The sequence below is a fragment of the Callospermophilus lateralis genome, chromosome 14 (genome assembly GCF_048772815.1).
Source record: "Callospermophilus lateralis isolate mCalLat2 chromosome 14, mCalLat2.hap1, whole genome shotgun sequence".
NCBI classification, from domain to species: Eukaryota; Metazoa; Chordata; class Mammalia; order Rodentia; family Sciuridae; genus Callospermophilus; species Callospermophilus lateralis.
This window is the reverse complement of record NC_135318.1, coordinates 55,734,722-55,761,783: the sequence shown is the minus strand read 5'-3', so window position 1 is coordinate 55,761,783 and position 27,062 is coordinate 55,734,722. Positions and strand designations below refer to the sequence as shown.

Sequence of the window (27,062 nt, the reverse complement as noted above, 5' to 3'; positions counted from 1 at the left end):
TCCTCCCTCCAAGCAACCACCCCTGCCATATTTTAGCTAGTGAGATCTTAGCCCTTAGTATGAACAGAATATGCATCACCATGGACATAGAGACTTTCAAATATGTTGAGACTGGAGATGTTGGGAGAAGGTGGTCTTACAGGAGGAAGTTCAGGGGTTGGAATCTTGTTTGGGCTGCATCTGAGAGTCTTTCTTCTTCTCCCTAGAACTGAGGGGTGGGACGTCACCTGAAACGTCTGTCTTTTTAGCCCAATTTTAAAACTTTTTTCATCACATTTTTTCATAAAACAATAAAATTGATTTATTAAAAATCTATAAATCAAGACATTTCACATCCTCATCTCCCTCACCCCACAAAATTCATAATTTACATACAAAATATCCTACATCAGATCATGTGATCTGATTTTTATTCAGAAAAACAGCTATAATGGCCACAGCAGGTTAGCTACATCTTTATTGCTCTCTTCCTGTCCCGGTTTTGAAATGTAAAATAGCCTTTCTACTCATGTCAGGATCTGAGGCTTCCCACTGTCAGTCAGTCAGGATGGCAATTCTCACAGCTGTGTTTTCCTAAGGGGTTAGGACACTATTTCTTCATTCATTTGAAAATTCCATTAAATATATATATACACACACATATATATATATATTCTATGGAGGTGACCTTCAACAAATTCTGAGGCAGATTAGAAAAGAAACCCCCATACCAATATTCTTTAAAAATGTCACTCACACTCACTATGTCATATCCCTTAGCCCTCAAAGCAATCCTGGGTATTGTGAATATTATGAAAATTTTCTCAGCCCATGTTGTCTATCAAAATAGCTAATTGATACATGTGGTTACTTAAATTAATTAAGAATTTGATTCCTCAGGTACACTAGCCACATTTCAAGAACCCAATAGCCATGAGTAACTAGGGGTTACTATAGTATATGCGGACAGTGCAAATATATGCAAATATATAATGGTTCCATCCTTATAAAAAGTTCTATTGGTCTAAGAAAGTAAACCAAATCTCATAGAAGATGCATAATTTGCCCAAGGGTAAAAGCAAAGTTAAGTCCAGGTCTTCATCAGAGGTTTTTCTGTGCACCATTTTGCCAGACAGAGTTTTAGAAAATGTCATGCTAAGTCAACTTAGTTAAAAGGGGAGACTTAGGCCCCTAAATAAACTGTGTAGCACAAATATATTCATGGACATTTGGTATTAAAAGTCTTTGTTAAAAAAATGAAGGTTTTATTACTGTTAGTTATTTTGTTGACTAATCAGTTGGTTTTCTAATATGATTCCTGTGGTAGTGGACTATGAGACCTCTATGGAAACAATCTGCATAGGATCAAAACTCCTGCTGGTGAACTTACGTACTCTCACTAGCATGATGCTGCAGATGGTGATTCCAGACCCCACAGTCAGCTATCACAGAAAAACAATTCAAAGCAAACCTCCCTGTCCTTCCTTTCTCTGGCATGTGCTTTCCTCCAGCAACCATTCCTGATATCCACTGCCATCACAGAGCTTAACCAGCCCAAACCTGCCCCGCCCCTCTGGCTTGGTCAGCCTGTCCTTGTATCCCAGCAGGTCTCAGCAAGGCTACAGAGCTCTTCAGCCTTCTCAGGTTTATTCTCCCTCTCTCATTATTTTAAAAGTGATTCTCAGATAATTGACTGTGGTGCATTACCTTCCTTAGAGAAGGCTGGGTACCAATCACCATGATTGGCATCATCTGTCATTATGCTGCCGCGGAAGACCCAGTTTGACAAAGCATCTCACCAAAGGGTGTGGGTCCCACTGATGCACTGCTTCCTGCCATAAGAGTGTTCAGGAAACCAGTCACTTTGTTCTAAAGCAGGACAACTGAACTAAGGAGACACAAACCTTTGCTTCATCTGCATTCATGAGCTGCCCACAGAGGAGGAAGCCCTCATACTGGCTCCAGGGAACCACTGGCTCTGGGAGGTCCCGGAGGTAGAGCTTTAACAGAGAGGCCACCGTGTGCACATCTGTGTCTCTGGAAGAAAATAAGCAACACTCCTTGACTCCCCAGAACTCTCCTCACCTCCACCCTGAGTACAACCAGGAGTTCCTGGGGAAAGCTGCAAACTGTAGAGTCCCACACATTTTTACTTATTCCTTCTTCTGGAACCCAATCCCGAACACTTTCCCCCTCTATTTCCACCCAACTGCTTCAAAGTTAAATTCAAGGCCCACTTTTTCACTAAACCATTTTCAACTATTTTGTCTTTACTGCTTTCTTCTTTCTCAAGTCATTTAGATCTAACAATTTGCAGTCTAATTTGTCTCTAATTTTTTTTATGCGTCAACTCTTTTATATCTTTGACTCACTGACTTCTTTAATCTCCCAGAGTGCTTAAAATAACTCTCAGATTCATTCCTGGAGTTCCTCAATAATCCATTCAACTGATAAGCAATGAGAGAACTTTTTTCTTTTGTTTTGTTCTTGTCAAGCACAAGGATTTTAGTAGTAAACCCAAGAGACCTCACTGGCCACACAGCTGGAAGGACATCAGCGTTACCAGGTCCTTACCACGTTGTGTGGTTAGTGCCATGAAATGGGAAGCCCAGGACCCAGGAAGTGGATGGGCTCAGGAAGTATATCATATGGAAGTATAGAAAGGAAACCCAAGCCAGGGTTGGGGAGCCATAGGTGATTTGTCAGATGAAGGAGCACCTCTGAGAAGCATCAAAGAGTTACACCATGAGACAGGTGGCCTGTGGCTGGAGGGTAGGGAGAGGAGTTCCCACTGTAGGAGCTGGGACAACATTCAGATGACTGTGTGATCGAGTGAAAGAGACTGGCTCTGTGGTTCAGTTTCTCTGTTTAAATCCGAGGTTGGCAAACCACAGCCTGGGAGGCAAATCTGGCCCAGCCCCTGCAAGCTGAAAATGAGTTCTATGTGTTTGAATGATTGAGGTAAAAAAGCTCAAAGACTATCTCACAAGATGACAGAATGGAGAAGGTTGCGCTCCTGGGGCTGCTCTGTGGTGTGAAACCAAGAAAGCAGACAGGTAGCTTCTCAGCAAGGTGGATGAACAATAGCAACCAAAAATGTTGAGGGAGACTTTACTGGAATTTAAAACTGGATACGATACTGAAAGCAAATCAGAAACTCAGGAGGCTGGGTATAATAAAATAAGGAAGAAATCCTAGTACCACAGCTGCCACGGCCAGAAGCACCAGCCAGGGTGGTTCCCCCATGAGCAAAGTAGAAGGACAAGGGAATTAAAGGAACCTGAATTTTTATGAGGCCTGAAATGTGTCTGGGTATGAAGACTTTAGAGATCAAACCCAAACTGTGTGACATAGAGTGTGCCTAAGTGACCAGGAGAAAATTAAACATGGAGATAAGTTTACACAGGGGACAACTGGTCATGGAAACCCACCAGACTCCCCGCCACCCCAATCTGGTTGTTTGTAGGATGGGCTGGGAGACACACGATAGGCTGGGAATTCGAAAGGGCAGGGGTGGGACAGATTGAGTTTGGAGACTGAATCCAAGACCAGGAAACATGGGGTCTATAGGTGACATAGTGGCTCCTCTACCAAACAAGTAGAACCCAGGTGAGGTCCCTGGGGTGCAGTCTTCCAGCATAGACTGGCAATTTCTGGGTCCTAGAGGTATACCAATTTAAAATCTCCAGACCAGCTGGCATTCAGTAAAGAGCCTGGAATCCACCTAAGCCTAAACCCTGCCTCAAGAAATTCCACCTGTGACATTGCCACTCCAAGCAATCCAGAGGGTAGAATTCTTTAACTTTTCATCTGGGTTTTTTTTTTTAATTTCCTTTTTTTTTTCCTTTTTTCCTTTCTGTGTTTAATTATGACCTTAATGGTTCATGGACATTTATACATATTCATATTTGTTTTATTTCCCATTTCTAGATTTTGAAATCAGTCATTGTTCATGGATCATTTTTTTGAGGACTAGGATGTTTAATTAGTATATTTCAGTTTTGTTTTGTATTCTTTTATTGTTATTTTTTAAAAATTATATATATATATATATATATATATATATATATATATTTTACTTTATATATATATTTTTTCTCTAACCTATTTCCCTTTTCTTCTGCTAACAGCCAATCTATATTCTTCTCTTTTTTACTCTTCCTTTAGTTTTTTTACTTTTATTTTCTTTCCTACTCCCTCACAATCATCACATCCTATATCACTTCTATTTTCTTCCTGTTCATCATTCAAAATTGTAAACACTTTTGCAAACTTACTGTTCTTATTGTAGGCAATAACTGATCATATTATTTCTGTTTTTTTGTGACAACTACCATTGTAGATTTCATAGCAGGAATATTTGGTTTAATGCTATATATTGTTTGCATGGTTGTTGTTATTATTTCTCTCCCCATAAATGGTAATGTACTGGAAATCTTCAGGGACATTATAAGTCCACAGGGTAAAAACTCTACTGCCTCATATTCATACTATTAGTAGGGTAGACACAGAAACAACATGAAAAAGAAATAACCAAATCATCCCAAACCAAGATACACCAATAACAGAATCCACTGACACCACAGTGGAAGAAATGTTAGTGAAGGAGTTTAGAATGTACGTGGTTAAACTGATCTGCAAGGTAAGGGATGATATAAGGAGTGAAATCTTGCAGTAAATACAGGAAGTGAAAGATCACTTCAAGAAAGAGAAAGAGATTCTAAAAAACATCAAGTAGAAATATTCAAAATGAAGGAATCAATAAGCCAAATTAAAAATTCAGTTGAAAGCATCAAGAGCAGACTAGATCACTTGGAAGACAGAGTTTCAGGTGATGAAGAAAAAATATATAATCTTGAAAAGAAAGTTGACCATGGAAAAAGATATTAAGAAACCATGAACTTCCAAGAAATATGGGATAACCTGAAAAGAGCAAATTTAAGATTAATCAGAATAGATGAAGGCTCAGAGACACAAGTCAAAGGAATGTACAATATTTTCAATGAAATAATATCAGAAAATTTCCCAAACCTAAAGAATGAAATGGAAAATCAAGTACAGAAATCTTACAGGACCCCAAATGTACAAAATTACAACAGATCCACAACAATTATGTAAATGCCTAACATACTATATAAGAATAAAACGTTAAAGGCTGCTAGAGAAAAATGACAGGTTATTTTTAGAGGGAAATCAATCTGGATCTCAGCTGATTTCTCAACACAGACCCTCAAAGTTAGAAGGTCATGGAATAACATATTCCAAGCTCTGCAAGAAAACGGATGCCAGCCAAGAATACTATACCCAGCAAAATTAAGTTTCAGATTTGACAATGAAATAAAAACCTTCCATGATAAACAAAAGTTAAAAGAATTCACAACTAGAAAGCTTATACTACAAAACACACTCAATAAGATATTTCATGAAGAAAAAATAAAAGTGAAAACCAGCAAAGGGAGAAACTACACTAGAACAATAATCAATCAAAGGAGAAACTAATTCAAACTAAAATCCAGAAATAAATCAAAATCACAGGGAATAGAAATCATATTTCAATAATAACACTGAATGTAAATGGCCTAAACTCATCAATCAAAATACATAGACTAGCAGATTGGATTAAGAAACAAGTCAAGAATATGCTGTCTTCAAGTCATTCACCTCATAAGCAAAAACATCCATAGACTGAAGGTAAAAGGATGGAAAAAAACATATCATTCACATGATTCTTGTAAACAAGCAGGCGTTTCTATACTTATATCAGATAAGTATAGAAACTTTCAAGCCAAAGTTAATCAAAAGGGACAAAACAGGAACATTTTATACTGCTTAAGGGAATTATACATCAATAATACATAACAATCATAAATATTTATGCCCCAAACAATTGAGCATCTACATACATGAAACAAACCCTTAAATTTCAAGAATCAAATAGACTACAACACAAAAATACTGGGTGACTCTAATGTACCTCTCTCACCATTAGATAAATTCTCCAAACAAAAACCTAGATAAAGAAGCTATAGAACTAAAAAATACAATTAATTAATTATGATTTAATAGACACATATAGAATATTTCATCCATTGATGACTGAATACACTTTCTTCTTAGTAGCACATGGATCCTTCTCTAAAATAGACCATATCTTAGTAGTCCACAAAGCAACTCTTAGCAAATATGAAAAATAGAGATAATACCTTACATTCTATCAGATCATAATGGAATAAAATTAGAAATCAATAATAAAATAAAAATAGAAACTACTCTAACACCTGAATACTAAATAATATGCTATTGGATGGCCAATCAATAGCAGAGAAAATCAGGAGTGAAATAAAAATACTTAGAGGTAAATGAGAAAAGCAATATAGCATTCTAAAATATCTGGGACACTAGGAAGACCTTAGAAGATGGAAAGATCTCTTTCATTCCTGGATAGGCAGAATTAATATTGTCAAATGGCCATACTACAAAAGCTTTATACATATTTCATGCAACTCCTATTAAGGTTCCAATGATGTTCTTCATAGAAATGAAAAAAGCAGTCATCAAATTCATTGGAAAAATAAGAGACCCAGAATAGCTAAAGCAATTCTCAGTGAGAAAAATGAAGCAGGAGGTATCACAACACCAGACCTTAAATTACACTACAGAGCTATAGTAACAAAAACAGCATGGTATTGGCACCAAAACAGACACGTAGATCAATGGTACAGAATAGAAAACACAGAGACAAACCTACATAAATACAGTTATCTCATACTAGATAAAAATGCCAAAAACATAAACTGAAGAAAAGATAGCCTTTTCAATAAATAATGCTGGGAAAACTGGAAATCCATATGTAAAAAAAAAAAAAAAAAAAAAAAAAAAAAAAAACGAAATTAGACCCCAATCTCTCACCCTGTACAAAAATCAACTCAAAGTGGATCAAGTTCCTTGGCATTAGACCAGAGACCCTGCACCTACTAGAAGAAAAAGTAGACCCAAATCTCCATCATGTTGGCTCAGGAACCGAATTCCTCAACAAGACTCCTAAAGCACGAGAAGTAAAAAAATCAAGAATCAATTAATGGGATGGTATCAAACTAAAAACTTCTTCACAGCAAGAAATGATTGAGAACATGAAGAGAGCCTATAGAACGGGAGAAAATCTTTGCCACCTGTACCTCAGATAGGGCATTAATCTCCAGAATGTTTTAAAAACTAAAAAAAAAAACTTAATACCAAAAATCAAATAACCCAATCAATAAATGGGCTAAGGAATTGAGCAGACATTTCACAGAAGAAATACAAATGGTCAACAAATACATGAAAAAATGTTCAACATCACTAACAATTAGAGAAATGAAAATTAAAACTACACTGAGATTTCATCTCACTCCAGTCAGATGGCAATTCTCGAGAATACAAGTAACAATAAATGTTGGCCAAGTTGTGGAGAAAAAGGTACACTCATACATTGCTGGTGGGATTGCAAATTGGAGCAACTGCTCTGGAAAGCAGTATGGAGAGTCCTCAGAAAACTTGGAATGGAACCACCAATTGACCTATTTATCCCACTCCTTGGGATATACCCAGAGGACTTAAAATCAGCATACAATAATGACATGACCACATAAATGTTTATAGCAGCTCAATTCACAATAGCTAAGGTATGGAACCAAGCTAGGTGCCCTTCAACAGATGAATGGATAAGAAAAATCTGGTCCATATATATAAGGGAATATTACTCTGCCATAAAGGCAAATGAAATTATGGCATTTGCCAGTAAATGGATAGAATTGGAGGCTATTATGCTAAGTGAAATAAACCAACCCCCCAAAACCACAGGCTGAATGTTCTCTCCGACATGTGGACACTGACTTACAATTGGGTGGGGAGTATGGGGAATGGAGGTAAATGGAATGGAGAGGGGAATGGGGTGACAAGACGGGGGATGGGAATGGGAAAGATAGTAGAATGAATCGGCTATAACTTTACTATGTTCATATATGCATACACAACCAGTGAAACTCCACTTCATGTACAACCACAAAAATAGAAAGTATATTCCATGAAAGTGTGATATGTCAAAATGCACTATATAACTAAAAAGAACAAATAAAAATATTAAAATAAAAAAGATTATCTCATGACATGTGAAAATTATACGAAATTCAAATTCCAGTACCCATAAATTGAATTTTAGAAGGACACAGCCACATTTATGTATTGCCTTTGCTTTCTTACTGTAAGAACATCATGTACTAGTTGTGGCAATGACCATCTAGCCTACAAATCCTAAATATTTAATATGTAGCCCATTAAGAAAATTTTTCATACCCACGGCTTCCAAGGGCTAGTGTGTTTATTCTGCAGAGCTGTAAGGGAAAAATAAATCTTCACCTACCATATACAGTCATGGGTTGCTTAACAACAAGAATGTGTTCTAAGAAATGAGTAATTAGGCAATTTAGTCATTGTGTAAACATCATAGCGTGTACTTCCACAAACCTACATGTTCCTATGTTGTAAACCTAGGCTGTATGGTTTACACTATTGTATATGTGGTCTGTCATTGACCAAAACCTTATGTGACAATATGATGGTATTTGAAGCTCTTTAGTGAAGAAATGTTTATTTCAGGTTAATAAAAGCTGCTGTTCCTCAAAGGAAACTCTGGGAGTGTATTGAAAAGCTTTGAAGTGGTAAGAGGTCCAGGCAACCTGAGAATCTCCTTGGTTTCAGGATTGGGGATTATAGATCCGACTGGGTGAGGGCAACTCCTGGACGAAGGAGAGGATGGGTGGATTGGGACAGGAGAAGGGAGCCATTTGAGGCAACAGAAACAAGAACACCCTGAGTACCTGATCGTAAAGCTACATCTTGGATTCGTGAGTATATTTTCCTTTTTGGTTTTGCTCTTGATAGTCTATAATTGGCACTATCTTCTGAGAACTTCCCCTTTTGCAACTTGTGAACTTTCTACCTCAAAAGGAGAACACAAGCTGGCCTGGAGCCCTGTCTATACTCCATGGCTGACCTCAGGAAATCTAGGGCGGTACCATTCCCTTAACGCAGGGATTCTGAAAAAAAAAAACCCTGCTTAGTCACTGTCTAAAAATGCCTTTAAGCACAGTCAGGTTAGGAAATGTGCTATTGTTGAAACATAATGAGAGGTTCCCAAGAAAAATGGCAGAAAGATAATCAGCTGACAATCTGCAGGACCGCAGTCTCTGAATGCTCCTATGTGGCAGTTCATCCTGCTGTCTTTATTAGAACCTAAGGACCCTGGTTTGATTGGGGCCCCTCCTTCACCACACACGTCCATCAATCTCCCAAAGTCCCTCAGTTCTGGGATGTCATGTAGAGCCCTCAGCCCCCACCCCTTGCCTTTCACTGCATTAGTTCAGAAATTCATTGCCTTTTCCAGGATTCTTTGCCAGCCTCCTCTCTGAAGTTCTGCTTCCTGAATCCTGTTCCATTATACACTGTCCACTACCTGTCATAGCCCCCAACCCAGAAAACACCCACAGACTGAATGAAGAAAACAAAGAAATGAGAAAAACAGCATAAATAGTAAAAAACAAACAAAAACTGTTTAAAGTGAAACAATAAAAGAGACAAATCATTTGATACAGTACATTCCCTGCTATACTCCATGCATGTCTGTAGGCTCAACTCCTATCTTCCCAAAGGGTGGCTTTAGAGTAGTTATCAGCTTTCTGCCCTACTCTGCACGTCCCATTCCCTGTATCCTGGATGTCACCTATCCTAGAAGGCTCTAGTGCCAGTTCACATCATCTCTGCTATAAATAACAGCAAACTCTCTTGACTGTGTTACAGGTCCCGAATTCTCAACTGTGAACAGAACAAAAGGCTCTTTCTGTTGTAAGCCACAGTTCTTGGAAGTGTCTGTGCAGGACCCATGGCTCAACTGGAATAGAGAGTTCCTCTTACCGGGCCAGGCAGAGGAGAGGGCAGAGGGGGCACCGCAGGAGAGGACCACGCACCTGTCAAAGGAGGGCCGCTCCCCGGCATCAAAAGCATCTCTCAGCTGCTTCACCAGGTTGTCCTGACCCGGTAGGCGGAAGATGCCCTCTTCATTCACACCGTGTTCGAGGATGAACTCTGCACACTTCTCCACCAGGATGGGCACCAGGTGGGGGCCAAACTTCTGTTCATAGGCCACAGTCTCATCCAAGCGCTGGCCAAACACCGCTGGAAAGAGAGCAAAGCCCATCATTCGGACCTTTCCTAGTTCAACTGACAGATCAAAGTGCTTTGCTTACTTTTGTGTGTGGCCTGTGGCTTTAAAGAATTCAGTGCAAAGATACTAACCAAAACACGGGAGACAAATTACTCATTATATTTCCTGAAGCTATAAATTTGGGGCAGTCTCTGTCAGGTTTTTTTTTTTTTTCTATTCACCCACATATTTATATATTTAAAACAACAGCTGGAGTTTACCAAGTACTTGTGTGCTAAGGATGGTACCAAGTATTTTGCACACCTTTTATTATTTAATCTTGTACCCATTTTACGTTAAAGACACTGAGCTTAGACATGTTGGTGAACTTGCCAGTTCATATATAGGACATGGCACTGTCAGAATTCAAGCCCAGACAATAAACTCCTGGGAACGTGCAGTAAACCATGACAGCAAGCAGCCCATTTTGAATTCTGTTTGTGTCAGAGAGCATTAAAGCATAATAGCCACATAGGGTTGTCTCATACTGTGCTAAAACATTGTGACATTTAAAATAACTACTACTATAAACATTGCTACAGTGCACACATTCTCCACCTCGCAGAGTTCCTGGGGTGTATGCAGCACACATGCATTACGTCTAATTAATTAATTAATTAACACTTGGCTAGGTGAACAGACATTTGATTCTTTTGAACTACTGCCATAGGACACACTCCCACATGAAGCATTACAGGGTCAAGTGGTTTGAACATTTTTATGACCTGATGTTATGCAAATTGCTTTCCAAAAAAATCTTTTCTCCAATTGCACTGCCTCCAGCAAAGCAAGCATGGACCAGCGCCACCCCAGCCCCAATAGCACTGGGCTATCTGGAATTCCCCCACCCGCCCTGGGTAACAAACTGAGTTTCTAAATGAGCACAATCCTTGCCTACCTATTCTGCCATCAAGCTCCAGGCCCCTAGTGTCCCGAGGGTTCAGAAGACAGATCATGGCTTCAGTTCTGTCTTGCCTGGTCCTACTTCTTTTACAACCAGGACCCTGCTCCCCCTGGCACTTCAATCCCCAGGACACTGGTTTGCAAAGATCCTAGGTTCTCCTCACGATTCTATCTCTGGCTGAAATGCTCTATCCCGAGTCTAATTAAGGTGGATTCCACCTATACAGAGCTATACCAGGCTCTCAAATCTTCCGTGTCCTCCTGGCCTTCACTGCAGCCAAACTGCCACAGTCCCCTCTTTTTACCATTTTCAAAACCTTCCTGCTCCCTACCTTCCTGAATCACTGCTCTACCCGAGCAACACCATTCCACTGGGCTTGAATAATCATTTAGTTCTCCAATTGCCACAGCAGTGGTCTTCAGTTTGCTCCTCCAAACCTGGGAGCTCCTCCGAGCCCCATAGCCCATCATGTCCTGGGTGCTGGAAGGTGAGAGTGTTGGGTCTAATCCCAACCAGATCTCTGGGCTGCTGTCTGTCTCACTGCATTTCAGTGAGACTTAGATTAAACAGTCCTGTGGTACAAGTGTGAAAGCCAAGGCTGGCAGTCCTCAGGTTGGCCTGGTACCCACCAACATTTTTGGTGTGACTTACTGTCATGCCCCAAAGGCACCTCACCCTGATGTTCCCAAAACACAGTGCTCTCCAGTCTCCGTGTCCTCGGACAGTCTCTTCTGGCTGCCCAGCCTGTTCTCTCCCTTCCCTGTCTGATGGATTCTGTGTTTTTTCCCTGGCCCCTCTCGAATAGGGCTGGTCTCTGCTGGCAAGTCCCCCGATAGACAGTCCACATCCCTACTCTGTGCATCTGCCTCCCTTCTTGAATGTCCCATTTCTTCCTACACCAAGCCTATGTGCTGCAGGAGATCAGAAGCCCCCTGAGGCCAGGAGCAGGGGGAGGGTCTCTTTTTGTCCCCAACATTTAGCATAATGTCTGGCACAAGGCAGATGCAAATTCTGCTGAATTACTTAATGAATTAACTTATCCTTAAGCAAGTATTTTGGCATTTCTTTAGTTGAAACATTAGCAGGCATCTCTGCAGACATGTAGGACCTGATTCTTGCTTTCTAGGAGCTTACCATCCAGTTATGGAAATGACAGGACCATACAAAAAATGGCGAGAGACAACCAGAGAATGTCCATAAACAGAATTAGGTTTCTGTCCGTCTGTGAAAGGAGGTGAAGAGAGATTTCCACCAAATGAGAAGGACACGATTAAAATGATCTGACTTAAAACAGACCACATGGTATTTGGGAAATTCCCTTTGAGGAGTTTTTTGTGAGGTCCAGAGAGTGGCCGGCCCTTAGGGGGCCAGGCAGATGTCTTTTGGAGCAGTTAAAACTTGGGCTCCAGGAGTCTTCAGGACTCACCTGGGGGAAACCCAAACATAATATAAGGATGAGAAGTCAGGCTTTTCTCCTCAGCAGAGACCATCAGCCTTGCTGGGTCCGGCCTCCACTCCTCCACACACCCTGAGTTGTTCTCACCAGGACATTCACTTCCCAACATTACTTTTCCCTCCAATATGCCTACCATGCCGGTTCCCACTACCTTCCCCACACCTTCATCAGGCCCCTGGGAGCCATGAGGAACAAGCCATTGCCATCTCCTGGAAATTTATAATTCCTTGGTTCCAAATTGTTGTCACCCCCTTGAGCTCACCACCTCTTCCCTCCCCTCTGTGTCAGTAGGTAATCGTGTCTCCTCGGTCCCTATGTCTCCAAATGGAGAAGATGAGTGTACTCCCTCACCCCTAGTCCTGTCTCTCTTTCCTTCCTCTACTTCTGTCCCTGTCCTCTCAGGGAAAGGAAGGGTTCTGTCTTCCTGAGTGACGCTTTCCTGAACTGTCAGCTCCATCCCTTCCATCTCCTCTGGGACTTAATCTTTATAATATAAATTATATTTTTTTGATATAGAGAACTTATGTTAGCTTAGGTCTTTGTCAATTTATGAAAGAATAATCTCCTACCCAGCTCTTACATGAACGACCTGCACCCAAATAGCCTGATGAACAAAATTCCAAGCATTAGAATTTTCCATACTACCTTTCTTTCCCCGAATATGGATCCCATCTTACATATGCTTCAAACAACTTTCTGTTATCAATCTGACATCTACATCATTCCTGCAATGGTTGCTTTCTTCCTTTCTTTTTTTTTTTTTTTTGGTACCAAGTATCGAAACCAGGGCCCTTAACCACTGAGTCACATCCCCAGCCTTTTTTTTTTTTTTTTTTGTACTTTATTTAGAAACAGGGTCTGGCTGAGTTGCTTAGGGCCTCACTAAGTTGCTGAGGCTGGCTTTGAACTCATTATCATTCTGCCTCAACCTCCCAAACTGCTGAGATGACAGGAATATGCCACTGTGCCCAGCCCACAAGGGTTTCTTTTGCAGCTCTGTTTCAAGAAAAATCCTTCTACCAGAATTCACAAAATCATTCAGCAAATGCCAACTGAGCATCTGTCCTTGTGCCAGGCTCCTTGGTGGCTGGAGATTATGATAGAAAGAATGAAAGGTGATCTTTGTGCTTAAAAACTCTTGTGCTAATGCCATTCCTCCTATCCCCTACCTGGAAACCCAATCATTCTGAGTTTCGATGTTTCTTCAAAGGGATCTGGTCACTCCTTCCTCTGGGCTAATGGAGTTCCCGATGCACACCTCTGTTTTTATGGCCTCTCATGTAGTTTTATGATGATTTATTTAAACATCTTTCCCTTCCACTGGACTGTGGGCTCCTCAAAGGCAGACGGCTTGTCTGGTTCACCATCTATTTTTATTTCCTGGCACAGAAATTGGCACGTGATGGACCAGACCACCAAGAGCTATTTCTACCTGCTGCCTCCCATTCCTCTGGGTCTCCACCCCTTCTCTATTCAGCATTTCTCCAAACCTGCTCTTGTCCGGAGATCAATGGCCTTTAGAGTTCTAAGCCCAGGAATCAAATGTCCAGGCCTCAACTCAGCTGCTATTAGCAGCATATGACAAAGCAAATCATGTAGCCTTGGGTACACCACTGTCTCTCGCTTCCTCATTTTATCTCATTTGCTGTTCCCTCTCTGCCTCTCTAGATCATTGGTCCTTTCTCACTGTCCCCCAAATGCCGGAGTGTTCCAGGGCTTCCCATCCCCATCTTCATGAACTTCCTCATAATCTCATGGCTTTAAATATCAGATTTAAAGACTCCAAACTTCACATCTCCAGCCTAGAAACCAGTTGAAGCTCTTTCCTCCAGCCAGAACTCACCGTGGGCTACATTAGGACCACAGTGCCTCTTCTTCCACCAGAGAAGAACATTCTTGTTACCTTTAGTTTGTCTAGGTCAGGTTTTGTCCTTCTCCAACTCAGATCACATATGAGGAGTTTGGAATCCAAAACTTCAGTGGAACTCCAAAGGCCCAAGCCTGAATAGTACTGATTTCTGATCTCTAGACCCTTATCTCTACCCTTTGATTCTGAGTGGACGTGAAAAAGCCTAAATGTGGGAAAACAGATAAACAGAGAAAAGCTTAAGAAGAAAACAGGAAGAGGCCATTGAAGGAAGAAGACACCGGGGCAGGAGTTACTCCAAGGCCATTCTCCACGCCAAGGACAAGAAGAGGCAAGTCCCAGGCTGCCACTTCTGTGTCATGCCCTGGTAGGCTGGACCCACTCTTTCAGGGGATGGGTGCTCCATGCTGACTACCCTCTGGCAGCAGGATAGGGTCTGATCAACTCCTACTCAGAAGTCATCACCACTTTGAGCCAGTCACCATTACACAGGCATTTCCATCCTAACCATTATAACATTTCATTAATTATAATTGCTCTACGTGATAGAATTATTATAATTGCTAAAAGTAATATCATGATCCTCATAATTGGCCACTTTAAGATCATTTTGTGCTGGGAACTGCCTAAGATGTTTCCATGTGTGCTATCTAGTTTGGTCCTCACCAAGCCCCACAAAGTGTTCTATTTTACAGATGAAGAAACTGAGACTCAGATGAAGAATTTATCTTTAGGTCAGAGTTACTCTGTGGGTCTATATTTACTGCTTTAATTCCTTTTGTTTAAAGTCTATAGAATAAAATTTCAGATACCATCAAGTCTCAAGGGGAGGGACTAAGGGGTGGAGATTCTTGGTGCGTATTCCACAGTCCTCTGGCCATCCCGTGCCATCCCACTTCCGTTCTACTATGTCCATCTTGTTCTTCTCCAGCCCTCCAGACCTAACGGCTTTGGACAGAAGGCACCCACCCCACCCTGAACAACCACAGGCGGGTGACATTTCATTATCACAGACTGGACAACTGCCCGGACTCTGTATACAGCACATCCTCCATCCTCAGCTCCATCTCCCCGTCCCAAGTTGGGTTAGAAAACACCAGGACCCTGAGGTGATTTGGGGACCTAAAGATGGAAAGATCAGCTGTCACCTCCCTCCCAATCTCATTCTTTCTTTGTCATCACTCAAATACCCCACCCCCTGCATACCCCCAGACCCTGAGGACAGTCTTTCCCTCACCCCGACCTGCCATCCCACTACTGGTCCCCGTGTCCCAGTGGCTCAGTTCCAGCGTCATCCCCCATCCCTGACAAGACAGTAAAAAGGAACTGAGAAAAAAGTGTGTCTTCTGGCAGAAGAATCGAATCACAAAATAGGAAGAAGTACCTTTCTTTCGGAGACCAGGGGTTTTCTTCTTGAAATCCCAGCAAAAGAGCAGCGCCAGGACAGGAAAGCCACAGTCCAGTTCCCACCGCGGCATCCTGGGAATATGAGGCATGGCGGCACCGAGGACTCAGAGCCTCTGACAAGCCAGCCCCAGGCCTCCTCTCCTCCCGGCGCTGGAAGAACCGTCCCTTTTCCTTTCCAGATCAGCACATGCTTGCAAACACTGCTCAGGCTCTGAGTCCCATACGGAAACCACGGGATCTGTTTGCACCTGCCCCGGCCCTCCTGGCCCTGATTCCCACACCACTCCCCTCCTCACTCACCTTTACACACAGGACCTGTGGCTTTTAAAGAGTCAACATAAAGCTGTCCGTGCTGCAATAAAAATAAGTGCCTCCTTTTACTTAGCAGCTAATTGTCAACAGCCATTCAGGGGATAGCTCAGAGATGGATTAAAAAAGAAAAAGAAAAAGAAGAAAAGCCCAGACGCTTACCAGCATTGCTCCATACATCAAAGTGTCTGGCAGGAACACAGAATTTCACTTAGCATTTATGAAGCCAGCCCACCCTTCCCTGGAAATGCTTTCAGAGTTGCACGTGGCTCAGAGACAATGCTCTTGGAAGTGGGCTGTTGGGTAGACCAATATGTTCTCCCACCCCCACAGAGAAGATGAAACCCACAGTACAGCAATCGAACAGATATACCCAGGAGACCAAGAGTGGACTCTCAGTGACACAGAGGAACAGGCAGGAGCAAGGTTGCCAGGAAGGGCCCCCGGGCAGTCTCACAGTGCCAACCTAATGTTCATCCCTCCAGCAGTCACAGTTCAGGAATGGAGGACTCAGCTTTGACACCACCTTCTCCCTCCGTGTTAAATCCACTCCCACATCCTGACAATATTACTTCCAGAATGTTGGGTGAACCTGTTTCACTCTCTCCATCTCCATGGCCACCACTCTTGTCCATGCTTCTCTTGCCCAGATGTCAGCCTGACTTTCACATTTAGTCTCCTGCCTTTATTCGGATCTGAGACCTTTAGTTCACGTCATCCTTTTTTCTTTCTTTTTCTTTTCTTTTCTTTTTTTTTTTTTTTTTTTTTTTGCTGTGCTGGAGATTGAACCCAGGGCCCTGTGCAAGGCAAGCACTCCACCAACTGAGCTAAATCCCCAACCCTCAAGCCATTCTTGACAAAGCAACTAGAATGACCTTTTAAATATAATCTGACTGTCTCACCTTCTTACTTGAAACCTCCCAATGGCTACCTGTTGGTCCTAGGATGAAGGTCAACATCCTTGACCAAACCATCTCTGCTGTTACCACCTTCCCTGTCCTTCAGAGCCTGTTCTCCTGTCACAGGACTTCTGCACATGCCGCTCCCTCTGACTGAGATGCCATTCCTTGTCCCCCTTCTCTGCCTGGCCAGTCTCATCACCAGCTTAGGGATGCCTTTCTTTACCTTCTTGACAAATACTCATATTTTTTTTCACATACTACCATGTATTTTTTTTCCAGGTGTAATTTTGTATTTTTCCCTTCACTCTTTCGACTGACTTTTGTGCCTACTAGTAGACTGAAAGCTCCTTGAGAGAAGGGATTTTGTCTTTTTTTTCTCTTTCCTCTCTTCCTTTGTTACTGTTGAACCCCTGGGGCAGGCACCATGGTTGGCATGACGCATGCGCTCAAGAAATAGTTGTTGAATAAATAAATAAACAAGTATCTAACTTAAGTTAGGAGCTGGATGAAGGCGAGACAAGGGAATTAGCTGAGACAAGTATAAATCATTTCTTTTAATATTCACTTCAGCTAGAGAGAAAGGACTAGATCACATGGAAGAAGGGTGAATCACAGAGGCAGCATATGCCACAGGCTAAACTGTGGTAGATTGTGAAATCCTGCTCTCAAGGATGCAGAGAACCTAAAAGAATTAGAGAAAGAAAAGGTACTTAAGCCAGAGAACAATCCGATGTTTACATACTATATTATATGCCTTGTACTGGCAAAATCCCAAAGGTGATGAGAACACAGGACGTGCCCCAATGCCCACAATTGGAGCAGAACAGAACTATGAACAACTTAATGCACTACTTCCGTGCCCAGAAGTGGCCTGAGCTAAACTTAAGATGGCTAGCATCAGGAGGAAGCAGTAAAAGCAGCCTGGATTAATAAAAACTGGCAACAGAAACCAGGTTTCAATGTAGGGATCCAGAGAAACCATAGAAGGGGGTAGTTTGGGGAAAACAGGCAGAGCCAGACTGGGACACGTTGACAGAAGTTGAGATGTGATTGACTCTATTCCCTTTCTCCTACTTATATTAGGGAAACTTGGAATTGCAATCAGAATTTCCTGGGAGAAGAGTTGGTCTAAACTTTCCAGCAAGAGGGTTATGACAAGCTTGCCTACCTCTAGAGAAGGCTGAACAGTGAGGTGCCATTCTCCAAGGTTCAAGGAAGCTCCAGAGCCAGCTCCCCGGCAGGAGAGGCTAGGAGAAAGAATGGGAGAGCCGTGGACCTCGTGGCCATTTCTCCAGTCAAGGGAGAAAGGAGCCAAAAGGGAATTGGGGGCAGGAAGAGGAGTCAGCTCTGCAGGATTATCACCAGAGTGACTTCTCTAATTTAATATTAAGATTCACTACCTGGGGTGTACAGATGGGCTACAGTTGTCTGTAAAATATTTTGCTGTCGAGAGAAAAATTGTTTGTGTCTAGTTATCATTCCAGGAGTTTCCATAGCTTTTATCAGATTTTCTAAAGGAGCCTTTGAACCATAGAGAGATTCATCCAGACTCATCCATGGCATGCTTAGAGGAAGAAAATTCTAGAGGGAGGGGTCAGAAGAGCTGAACATCATTCAACAGAGAGGACAGCCTAGGAGAGTAGAAAGTGACACTTATAAGAAGAGGTAGCCTTTCATTTCATTTCATTTAATAACTATTTATTGAGCACTTGCTATGTCAGACACTGCTAAGACTCTGGGATACACTACTGACCAATATAGAGAAAAACAATTCCTGCCAAAGAAACTAACTATGAACAAAGGAAAATGAGTACAATATTTAGCTTGTCAGAAAGGAGTACATGCTAAAGAGAAAAATGAAGGACAGAGTGATAGGGAGGGTTGGAGGAAGGGAAGAAAGGGTTAAGGGTTAAATAGAATGGTCAGGAGAAGGCCTCCTGAGGTGACCTTTGAGCAAGGACCTGATGAAGGTAAAGAAGCAAGCCATGTAGCCACCCAGGACAAGAGGATGCCAGGCAGAGGGTCCTGAGGCAGGAGCATGCCTCGAGTGTGAGAAGAGACAGGTGTAGCTGGACAGAAATAGTATGGAAGATCATTCTGGAAAACAAGAACAGAGAGGTAACCAGGTACACCATGAGTCAGTATAAGGCTTTGAACTCTTACTCTGAGTAAGAAAGAAGCTATCGGCCAGTGTTGAACAGAACAGAACCTTGATGTGACAGGTTCAACAGGCTTACCCCAGCTGAATGACAACAGACTGCAGGGAGGCAGGGGTGAGGGTGTGGAGATGTTTGGAGGCTGTGGCTGGAATTTGGACAAGAAAGGATTCCTTCTCCAGGGGGTGGTAATAGTGAAGGTAGTGGGTAGTGGGCAGCTCCCTAGTGGGAAAAGCCACACAGTTGCACGAAGGACTAGAAAGAGGTGACAACAAAACTTCTCAGTGACTTCACAAAGCTTGGGGGACAAGTCCTGTGGACCTAGGTGTGCGTGGACCCAGGTGTGCTTTACAAATGATACTGTGCAAAGAAACCTTGGCCCTACCTCTTGCCCCACCCCTTGGATAGGCCATTTATTCCCTTAGAACTGAAGTTCCCTGACTTAGGAATAGAAAGAACAAGTATCTGATTTGCCCAGTGGCCTTAGATGGGACTCTGCTGTCTTAAAATGCCTTCTTAGGCTGGGATCTATGATTTGGTTCACTGGGTGACTTTAAAAATATCCAAGATGCCACATCAGAACCAACACTGATCTCTGAATTAGTAAGTAGTGATGTATTCTGACTTCCGCTCCCCTGGACTTTCCACCACCTACAGGACTTATGCTTGATTTGCTTCTCAGGGTGGCGGCCTTGGGGTGGGGGTGGGGGGAGAAGTCCCCTGTGTACCCGGACAAAGTGCAGCAGGTCACCATGGCAAGGCTCAGTCAAGCACCACAAAAGGCATAGATCCTGGTGAAAGTACATCGACAGCATTTTGACTCAGAGCAGGTGCATATTTAGGCAACATTGGCTGTCCTGGTCAATGGGGGCAGCCTGATAAGCCCTGCACTGGGGAAAGCAGAAAATGTCAACAGGGCTCAAAATAATATAATCTAAGGCAATAAGGAAGGTCACAGCTAAGATTATGCAGGCTGAAACAGCATAGAATCAAGCTTTAATACATAAAAATCATTGTCCCTTAGCACAGTTTTTTTTTTTTTTTAAAGTGTTTAGGGCCTCAGAAATGGTTAACAAAACTATGTAACTTTTGCTGCTACAAGATACAGATGGCTGGGCACGCACTCTTGAGTTTAGCTGTCCCATTCAGGGTACATTTTATTTTTTCTCAAAGCCCTTGCTGGTGGGTCGGAGCCAGAGCTGCCTGCCACCCCAGATCTTGGAACCACAAATGAACTCGGGACCTTAGCTGAAACAGGCAGTTTTTTTTTTTTCTCAGTTTGTAATGGGACTTTTAGGATTAAACGCTGCTTGTGGGAGAAGCGGAGGAATGCTGGGTTGGCATGGCAGTACTTGGGACAAGCAGACGCACGTCCATGCCCACTAGATGAAAACAGGCAGATTTGCAGAGAAAAGCAGGAGAAACTGCATGTCGCCAGAGAAACGGACAGGATAAAGCTGAATTCCACACTTCATCTCTCACCCCAGGCTCTTGTCAGACCCTCTCATAGTTTCTGCTTTTGGTTTCTATGAGTAGCTCCTCTATCTGCCTGGTAAGTCCCTCTGTGTTGTTTAATGTCATCATATATGATTTCTTTCCAAATAATCCCTGAAATGTATCAATTAAGATCCTTTTTCACAACAGGTTTGCTACAGGAACACGTCATGAAAACCACCACTAAATCAGAGCCAAAAATGAGAAAGAAAAAGATTCATATTAACATTGTTGTTATCGAATATGTAGATTCCAGCAAAGTCCACCACTACCGGCCATCTGGTCTACAAATATGGTGGGATCTACGAAAAGAACCATTGGAAATTTTGTAAAGGAGGCTGCTGAGATGGGAGAGGCTCCTTTGGATATGCCTGGATCTTGGATACACTGAGAGCTGAGCATGAGCGTTGTATCACCCTTGACATGTCCCCTGGAAATATGAGACCAGCAAGTGTTATAAGACTATCATTGATGCCCCAGGACACAGAGACTTTAACAGAAATCCAATTACAGACACATCTCAGGCTGACTGTGCTATCCTGATTATTGATGTTGGTGTTGATGAATTTGAAGTTGACATCTCTGAGAATGAGAAGAACCCTGAGCATGCCCTTCTGGCTTACACACTGGGTATGAACAAACAATTGTTGGTGTCAACAAGATGGATCCCACTGAGCCATCCACAGCCAGAAGAGAGATGAAAAAATTCTTAAGGAAGTCAGCACCCATACTAAGAAATCTGGCTACAACCCCAACACAGTAGCATTTGGGCCAACTTCTGGTTGGAATGGTGACAACATGTTGGAGCTAAGTGTTGATATGCCTTGGTCCAAGGCATGGAAAGCCACCCACAAAGTTGGCACTGCCAGTGGAACCACTCTGCCCGAGTTTGGATTGCATCCTGCCAACAACATGTCCAACTCATGAGTCTTTGTGTCTGCCCCTCCAGGACGTCTACAACATTGGTGAGATAGGTGCAGTCTCCGTGGGCTGAGTGGAAACTGCTGTTCCCAAACCTGACATGGAGGTCACTTTTGCTTCAGGCAATGTCACAATGTCACAACTGAGGTAAAGTCTGTTGAAATGCACCATGAGGCTTTGAGTGAAGCTGGGGACAAAACAGACTTCAATGTCAAGAATGTGTCTGTCCAAAATGTTTGTGGAGCTGGGCACAGTGGCCCCAGCCTGTAATTCCAGCAGCTCAGGAGGCTGAGGCAGGAGAATCATGAGTTCAAAGCCAGCCTCAGCAACTTAGTGAGGCCCTAAGCAACTCAGTGAGACCCTGTCTCTTAATAATGTACAAAAAAGGGCTGGGGATGTAGCTTAGTGGTTAAGCATCCCTGGGTTCAATACCCAGTTCTGAACACCCCCCTGCCAAAAAAAAAAAAAATGATGTTTGTGATGGCAACACTGCTGGTGACAGCAAAAGTGACCCAACAGGGGAAGCAGTTGGCTTCACTGTTTGGGTGATCATCCTGAATCATCCAGGCCAACTCAGTGCCAGCCTTGCTCCTGGATGGCACTGTCACAGCTAACATTGCCAACAACCCTGCAGAGCTGAAAGAAAAGATTAATTGCCATTCTGGTAAGAAGATAGAAGATGGCCCTAAATTCTTGAAATCTGGTGAGGCTTCATCGTTGATATGGTTCCAGGCAGGCCAGGCGTGTCCAGCTTCTCTCACTATCCTACTCTGGGTTCTTTTGCTGCTTTGTGATACGAGACTGACAGTCGCTGTGGATGACATCAAAGCATGGACAGAGGCTACTGGAGCTGGCAAGGCCACTACATCTTCCCAGAAAGCTCAGGTAGCTAAATGAATGCCACCCCTAACATTAAATATTTATTTATTAAATATAAAAATATATTTAATGTACAGTGGGAGAACCATCTCAGAATTATTTGTCTCAATCAGCCATTTAAGTCTCATAGTAAAAGACTGGCTAATGACGACAATGCATCATAAAGACTTCAGAAGGAAAGAAGAATGTTCTGGGGGCCATTGTGTGTGTGTGTGTGTGTGTGTGTGTGTGTGTGTGTGTGTTGTGTGTGAGTTTTAAGTTATTAGTTTTTAAATCAGTACTTTTACTTTTTTTTTTTTTTAGTACCAGGTATTAAACTAAGGGCACTTAACCACATCCTAGCCCCCAACCAGCGCCGCTTTTTTTTTTTTTTTGTATTTTATTTAGAGACAGGTCTCACTGAGTTGCTTAGCACCTTGCTAAGTGGCCAAGGCTGGCTTTGAACTCGCGATCCTCCTGCCTCAGCCTCCTGAACTGCTGGGATTATAAGGTATGGGCCACCATATCCAGTCTCTACTTTTACTTTTTAATGGAAAAAACTTGACCAAAAATCTGTCATAGAATCTTAAGACTCCTTTAAATAAAGTTTAATTGGGGAACAATAAAAGAGAGGAGCATGGAGAAATTTTTAAGTTATAAAATAAAAGATACCAAATTGTATATATCCTATATTTATCATTCTGAAAAATGTTTGTGTACATTTAAAACAAACCTAAAAGTACCTCTCATGGTTTAAGGGGTATTTTTTTTCAAATTTCCATAAAATTATCATGGTGTTCTTAAAACTTTTGGAAGAATCTGTTGGGTAATCAAATCAATGTTTACTATTTAAACCCGAAAGTTTCCATAAATGGTTTCTGAAATAAGAAGAAATTAGTCAATAAATAATTTTATATTTCTAAAGTGGTCCTGAAGTTGACACAAATACGAGAGTCCCTAAAAAGCTGGAGAAAATTGTGTCTTGTGAGCTCATCCATATCAATTCTTTCACATTTTTATAGAAAAGAGAAAACACACTAGATTCATGTGCTTGTTGATTTTAGAAGCCTTCTGCCATCGGTTTTTGCTGTTGCTGCTGTTGTTGGCTATTTTGCCGACAAGATACTTCTCTGGTATAGAAATATCAATAAAATTCCCAGAGAGCTCAAACACTAGAATCATGTAACCCAGAGAAGTGTTGAATGCAGAATTCACCATGTACCTGCAAGACCTCCAGTCTGACTGCTTCTATTTCAGACAGCAGCTCTGTTTTCCTATGCGGATCAGCTTGTTACAGCTCTTGCTATCAGCCCTCTTGGGTCCCATAAGTCCCATAACTGGGCAGATCCATAGGTTCCACGTGGGTTAGTGCTGCAAGGAACCTTGGGTCAGCTGGACCAACCCCCTCATTTCACAGAGGGGAGTGCATTGGCCCAGAGAGTCTCCTCTCTGGAGATGCTTTAGGGCATCACACACATTTGATGATCCATTGGCAAAGGACTTGCCATCCCTCCAGTTGATCTGGAGTTGGCTCTTTAAAAGTTGACCCAGGAGAAAAGCTGGATGCTCTCAACCCTCTTTTCCTTCACATTCATCAGAGAACTTGGCCATGACCATGGTCTCAGCATTGTTCTCTGGTTGTCTCCCTTGAACCACTGTTTCAAGGAGGGATCACATTTGGAGCTACTTCCTCTTTATGCCTGAAATGCCACAGATACCTGCCCAGGAGAGCCTGGTCCCTTACCTCCAGAAGGTGTGCCAGCAACTCTCCTGAGGAATTTAACCCACTCCTCCATCTCTGCCTGGGAGCTGGCCATGAGGACATAGGAGTCCTGTCCCATGCGATTCTGGTCCCACGGGGCTGGAGGGAAAAGTAGAACACATGAAGGTCTTAGAGAGGTGGGGGAGGAACTATAAGTAAAAGAAGGAAAGGAAGCTGAACCTGTACAGATTCCTTGACTCAGCAAACACTACCAGTCAAATAACATAAGGCATTCTCCAAGATCCCAGTGCGACTGGATCTCCATGCACTCTTATGCTTTTTGCAGAAATTCTAATTCTACAGAAAAATAATTAAACACCATGGTTTGCAATTGGGATGGTTTCGGCCTACAGCCGCTTCCACAGAAGACAGATGCCAATCCTACCAAAATAAAGAGGAAGTTCACCATACAAGTTCAGCATTAGAGACAGGATCAACCCCACAAGTCTGGAGTCTTCAGGTCATCGTGTCAATCATGGGTACTTCCCTAAGCTAGCTAGCTCGGAGCTCAATTGTGGGAAATTGGAAGGAGACAGTAACCTTAGGTGGGAGCGACAATGAATATAAGTGTGACTTTTTAGCAAAATCACTACTTCCTGTTCAGATCACTGTTCTTTTGATTGTATAAAACTTTGCAAATGGTAAGTTCTCAATATTTAGTTACTGAACATGTGAATTTGTTAGGACTTTCTTTACCATTTTCAATTTAAACCTAAGATACAGACATAAGTAGTATTCTTGAGTTTGGTATTCTTAAAAGGGTGAAACAATAAGGAGGCAAAGGTGGTACAGAGGGAGACCAAAGGAAAGAATGGGGGAAAATGACAGAAAAAGGAAAATCAGGAGAGAAGGGTAGGAGAGGGAAAGGATGGGTATTAACCTAGTAAACCTATTAGACTTAGGTTGTAGACCATGTAGTTAGTACATATCTGGAACTAGAATTTTAACATCTTCCATGAGCCTCCTTATAAGCAGGAATCTACAAAACTGGAATTTTCTTTAGTTGGCTAAAAAAAAAAAAAAAAAAAAAAAGGGCTTTAGAAGGGATAAGAAAGTAATAGTAATCCTTTTCAATTATAGGGTACTGTCATCTTTTAAAATAGCCTTGTAAACCTTAACCTGTTATTCTCACAGTGTCAGGCCATGTCCCTCAGAGAGAGCCTATTCTATTGTTTTTGTCCAAACCTGTATTTTCCTACAGGCAACAAAAGATTTTCAAATTCGCCTTGGTTCTGGTCTCCTGGAGTTAGTGAAATGTCACAAGTCTCTCATATTTTCTCCTTTTGGGACATCTTGTCATCAGATCATCAGTTTTTCTGACCTGAAGGGTCAGTTTGTGAAAGCCTTGGCCATTCGGAAAAAATCCTGTGATCTGGGTGTTTCCAAAAGTAAAATGAAAAGTAAAACGTGCTTGGGGAAGAACTAAAGATACCCTAGGTACCAAAATGTCCCTTTGAAATAAAATGAGGAGTTGTACTATTTCTGTTTTATAAATAATAAAATTGAAGCCCAAAGATCCAAAGATGCAAAGATACCTGCCCAGATGGTTACTGCCAAACTCAAGGCAACATCTAAATTGTTGTCTGCCTCACATTTTAAAAATAATAGCCTAACTACAATTAAAGGCTTCTATCTGAACCTTGTACGACTAAAACTGCTGATCCCAGAGAGATGGCCCTGATTATAAAGCCCATTTCTTATGCCAGCATTGGCCCCCAAGAATTGTCATATGCAAAAGGAGCATTAAAAGAGGAACTGAAAATTCTCTGCATTAAAGAGAAAAATCTGAAAATTCACAGCATAAAGAGTTATCTCACTTTAGGTTGGGTGGAGCCTTGGGGACAGTGGTGGCTATAGAAAAATGGTTTCCTACCTTACTACTGCTTTAGAATTATTTGTTGTTATGAAGTGTGTGTTGGGAGAAGAGAATGAATATGAATCTATCCAAGAATTCCCCCAGCAGTCTAGGAAACTGCTGTGAGCATGAATGACCAACAGAGGACAGACCTTCCTCCTGCCCCACAGAGCAATCTTCTAGGGAACTGGACTTTGGTGCAAAGCCCACAGTGAATTTCAGGGGAAGCTCTCGATAGAGTATTCTGAGTTGAAAGCTCAGGCTTTGGGAAAGGTGTTCCCATGGATGATTGTGTCCCACAAATTGCACTGGGAGAGGGATTCTAAGAACAAAAGAAGAGACTTTAAGAGGAAAGGGTGGGATTTTCCCAGAAAGGGAGGAGAGACAAAAAGCAAGCTCTTCCTCTGAGGAGGAAGAAAGGAAGCTAGACCTTCAAACCAAAAGGCAAGGGTGTGCCCATGAGGGAACCACCCTGGGACTCAGACTTTTTTTTTCCTTTATTTTCTCTAATCATAGCCGGTGTTAGGATTTTTCTCTGTATTATAATTCTCTAGTTATCCTCAAAATGTCAGGCACTTACATGACACTACTATATACCAGGCCCTGTATCAAGTGTTTCATATGGATTTCTCTATTTAATCTCCATCATCATGATCACTGTCCCCATTTATGGATAAAGAGACAGAGACAGAGGCCTGTTACACAAATTATAAGTGGCAGCATCAGGATCTGGACCTGGGCAGGCTGGTTCTAGACTGGGCACTTCTACCCTTTCTGCTATGCCTCCTTCTCCATCAGTGTCCTGTTCTACGCACACAGCTGCCTTGTGCAAGTGGGATTAAGGAAAAGGGCATTCTGGGAACTTGTAAGCTCCTCTGCCATAGCAGCAACACAGCACAGCCAAGTGGGCAGTCTTGAGGACTCAAAGGACTAGGTCTGGCACAGGGGCAAGAGA

The 27,062-nt window shown here is 42.3% G+C and overlaps 1 protein-coding gene and 1 pseudogene across 3 annotated transcripts in view; one reads left to right on the top strand and one right to left on the bottom strand.

The window, feature by feature from the left end:
- Positions 1 to 27,062, bottom strand: part of Arhgap25 (Rho GTPase activating protein 25) — an 82,216-nt gene that overhangs the window by 11,067 nt on the left and 44,087 nt on the right. For all 3 annotated transcript variants that reach the window (XM_076833365.2, XM_076833363.2, XM_076833366.2), the window contains exons 4-6: positions 24,235 to 24,351; positions 9,981 to 10,188; positions 1,884 to 2,016 (exon numbers count right to left, since the gene is read on the bottom strand). In XM_076833365.2, the coding sequence (XP_076689480.2) occupies positions 1,884 to 2,016; positions 9,981 to 10,188; positions 24,235 to 24,351 (458 nt within the window). The remainder of the gene's footprint in view (positions 1 to 1,883; positions 2,017 to 9,980; positions 10,189 to 24,234; positions 24,352 to 27,062) is intronic.
- On the top strand, positions 20,912 to 22,529 carry LOC143380368 (elongation factor 1-alpha 1-like; annotated as a pseudogene).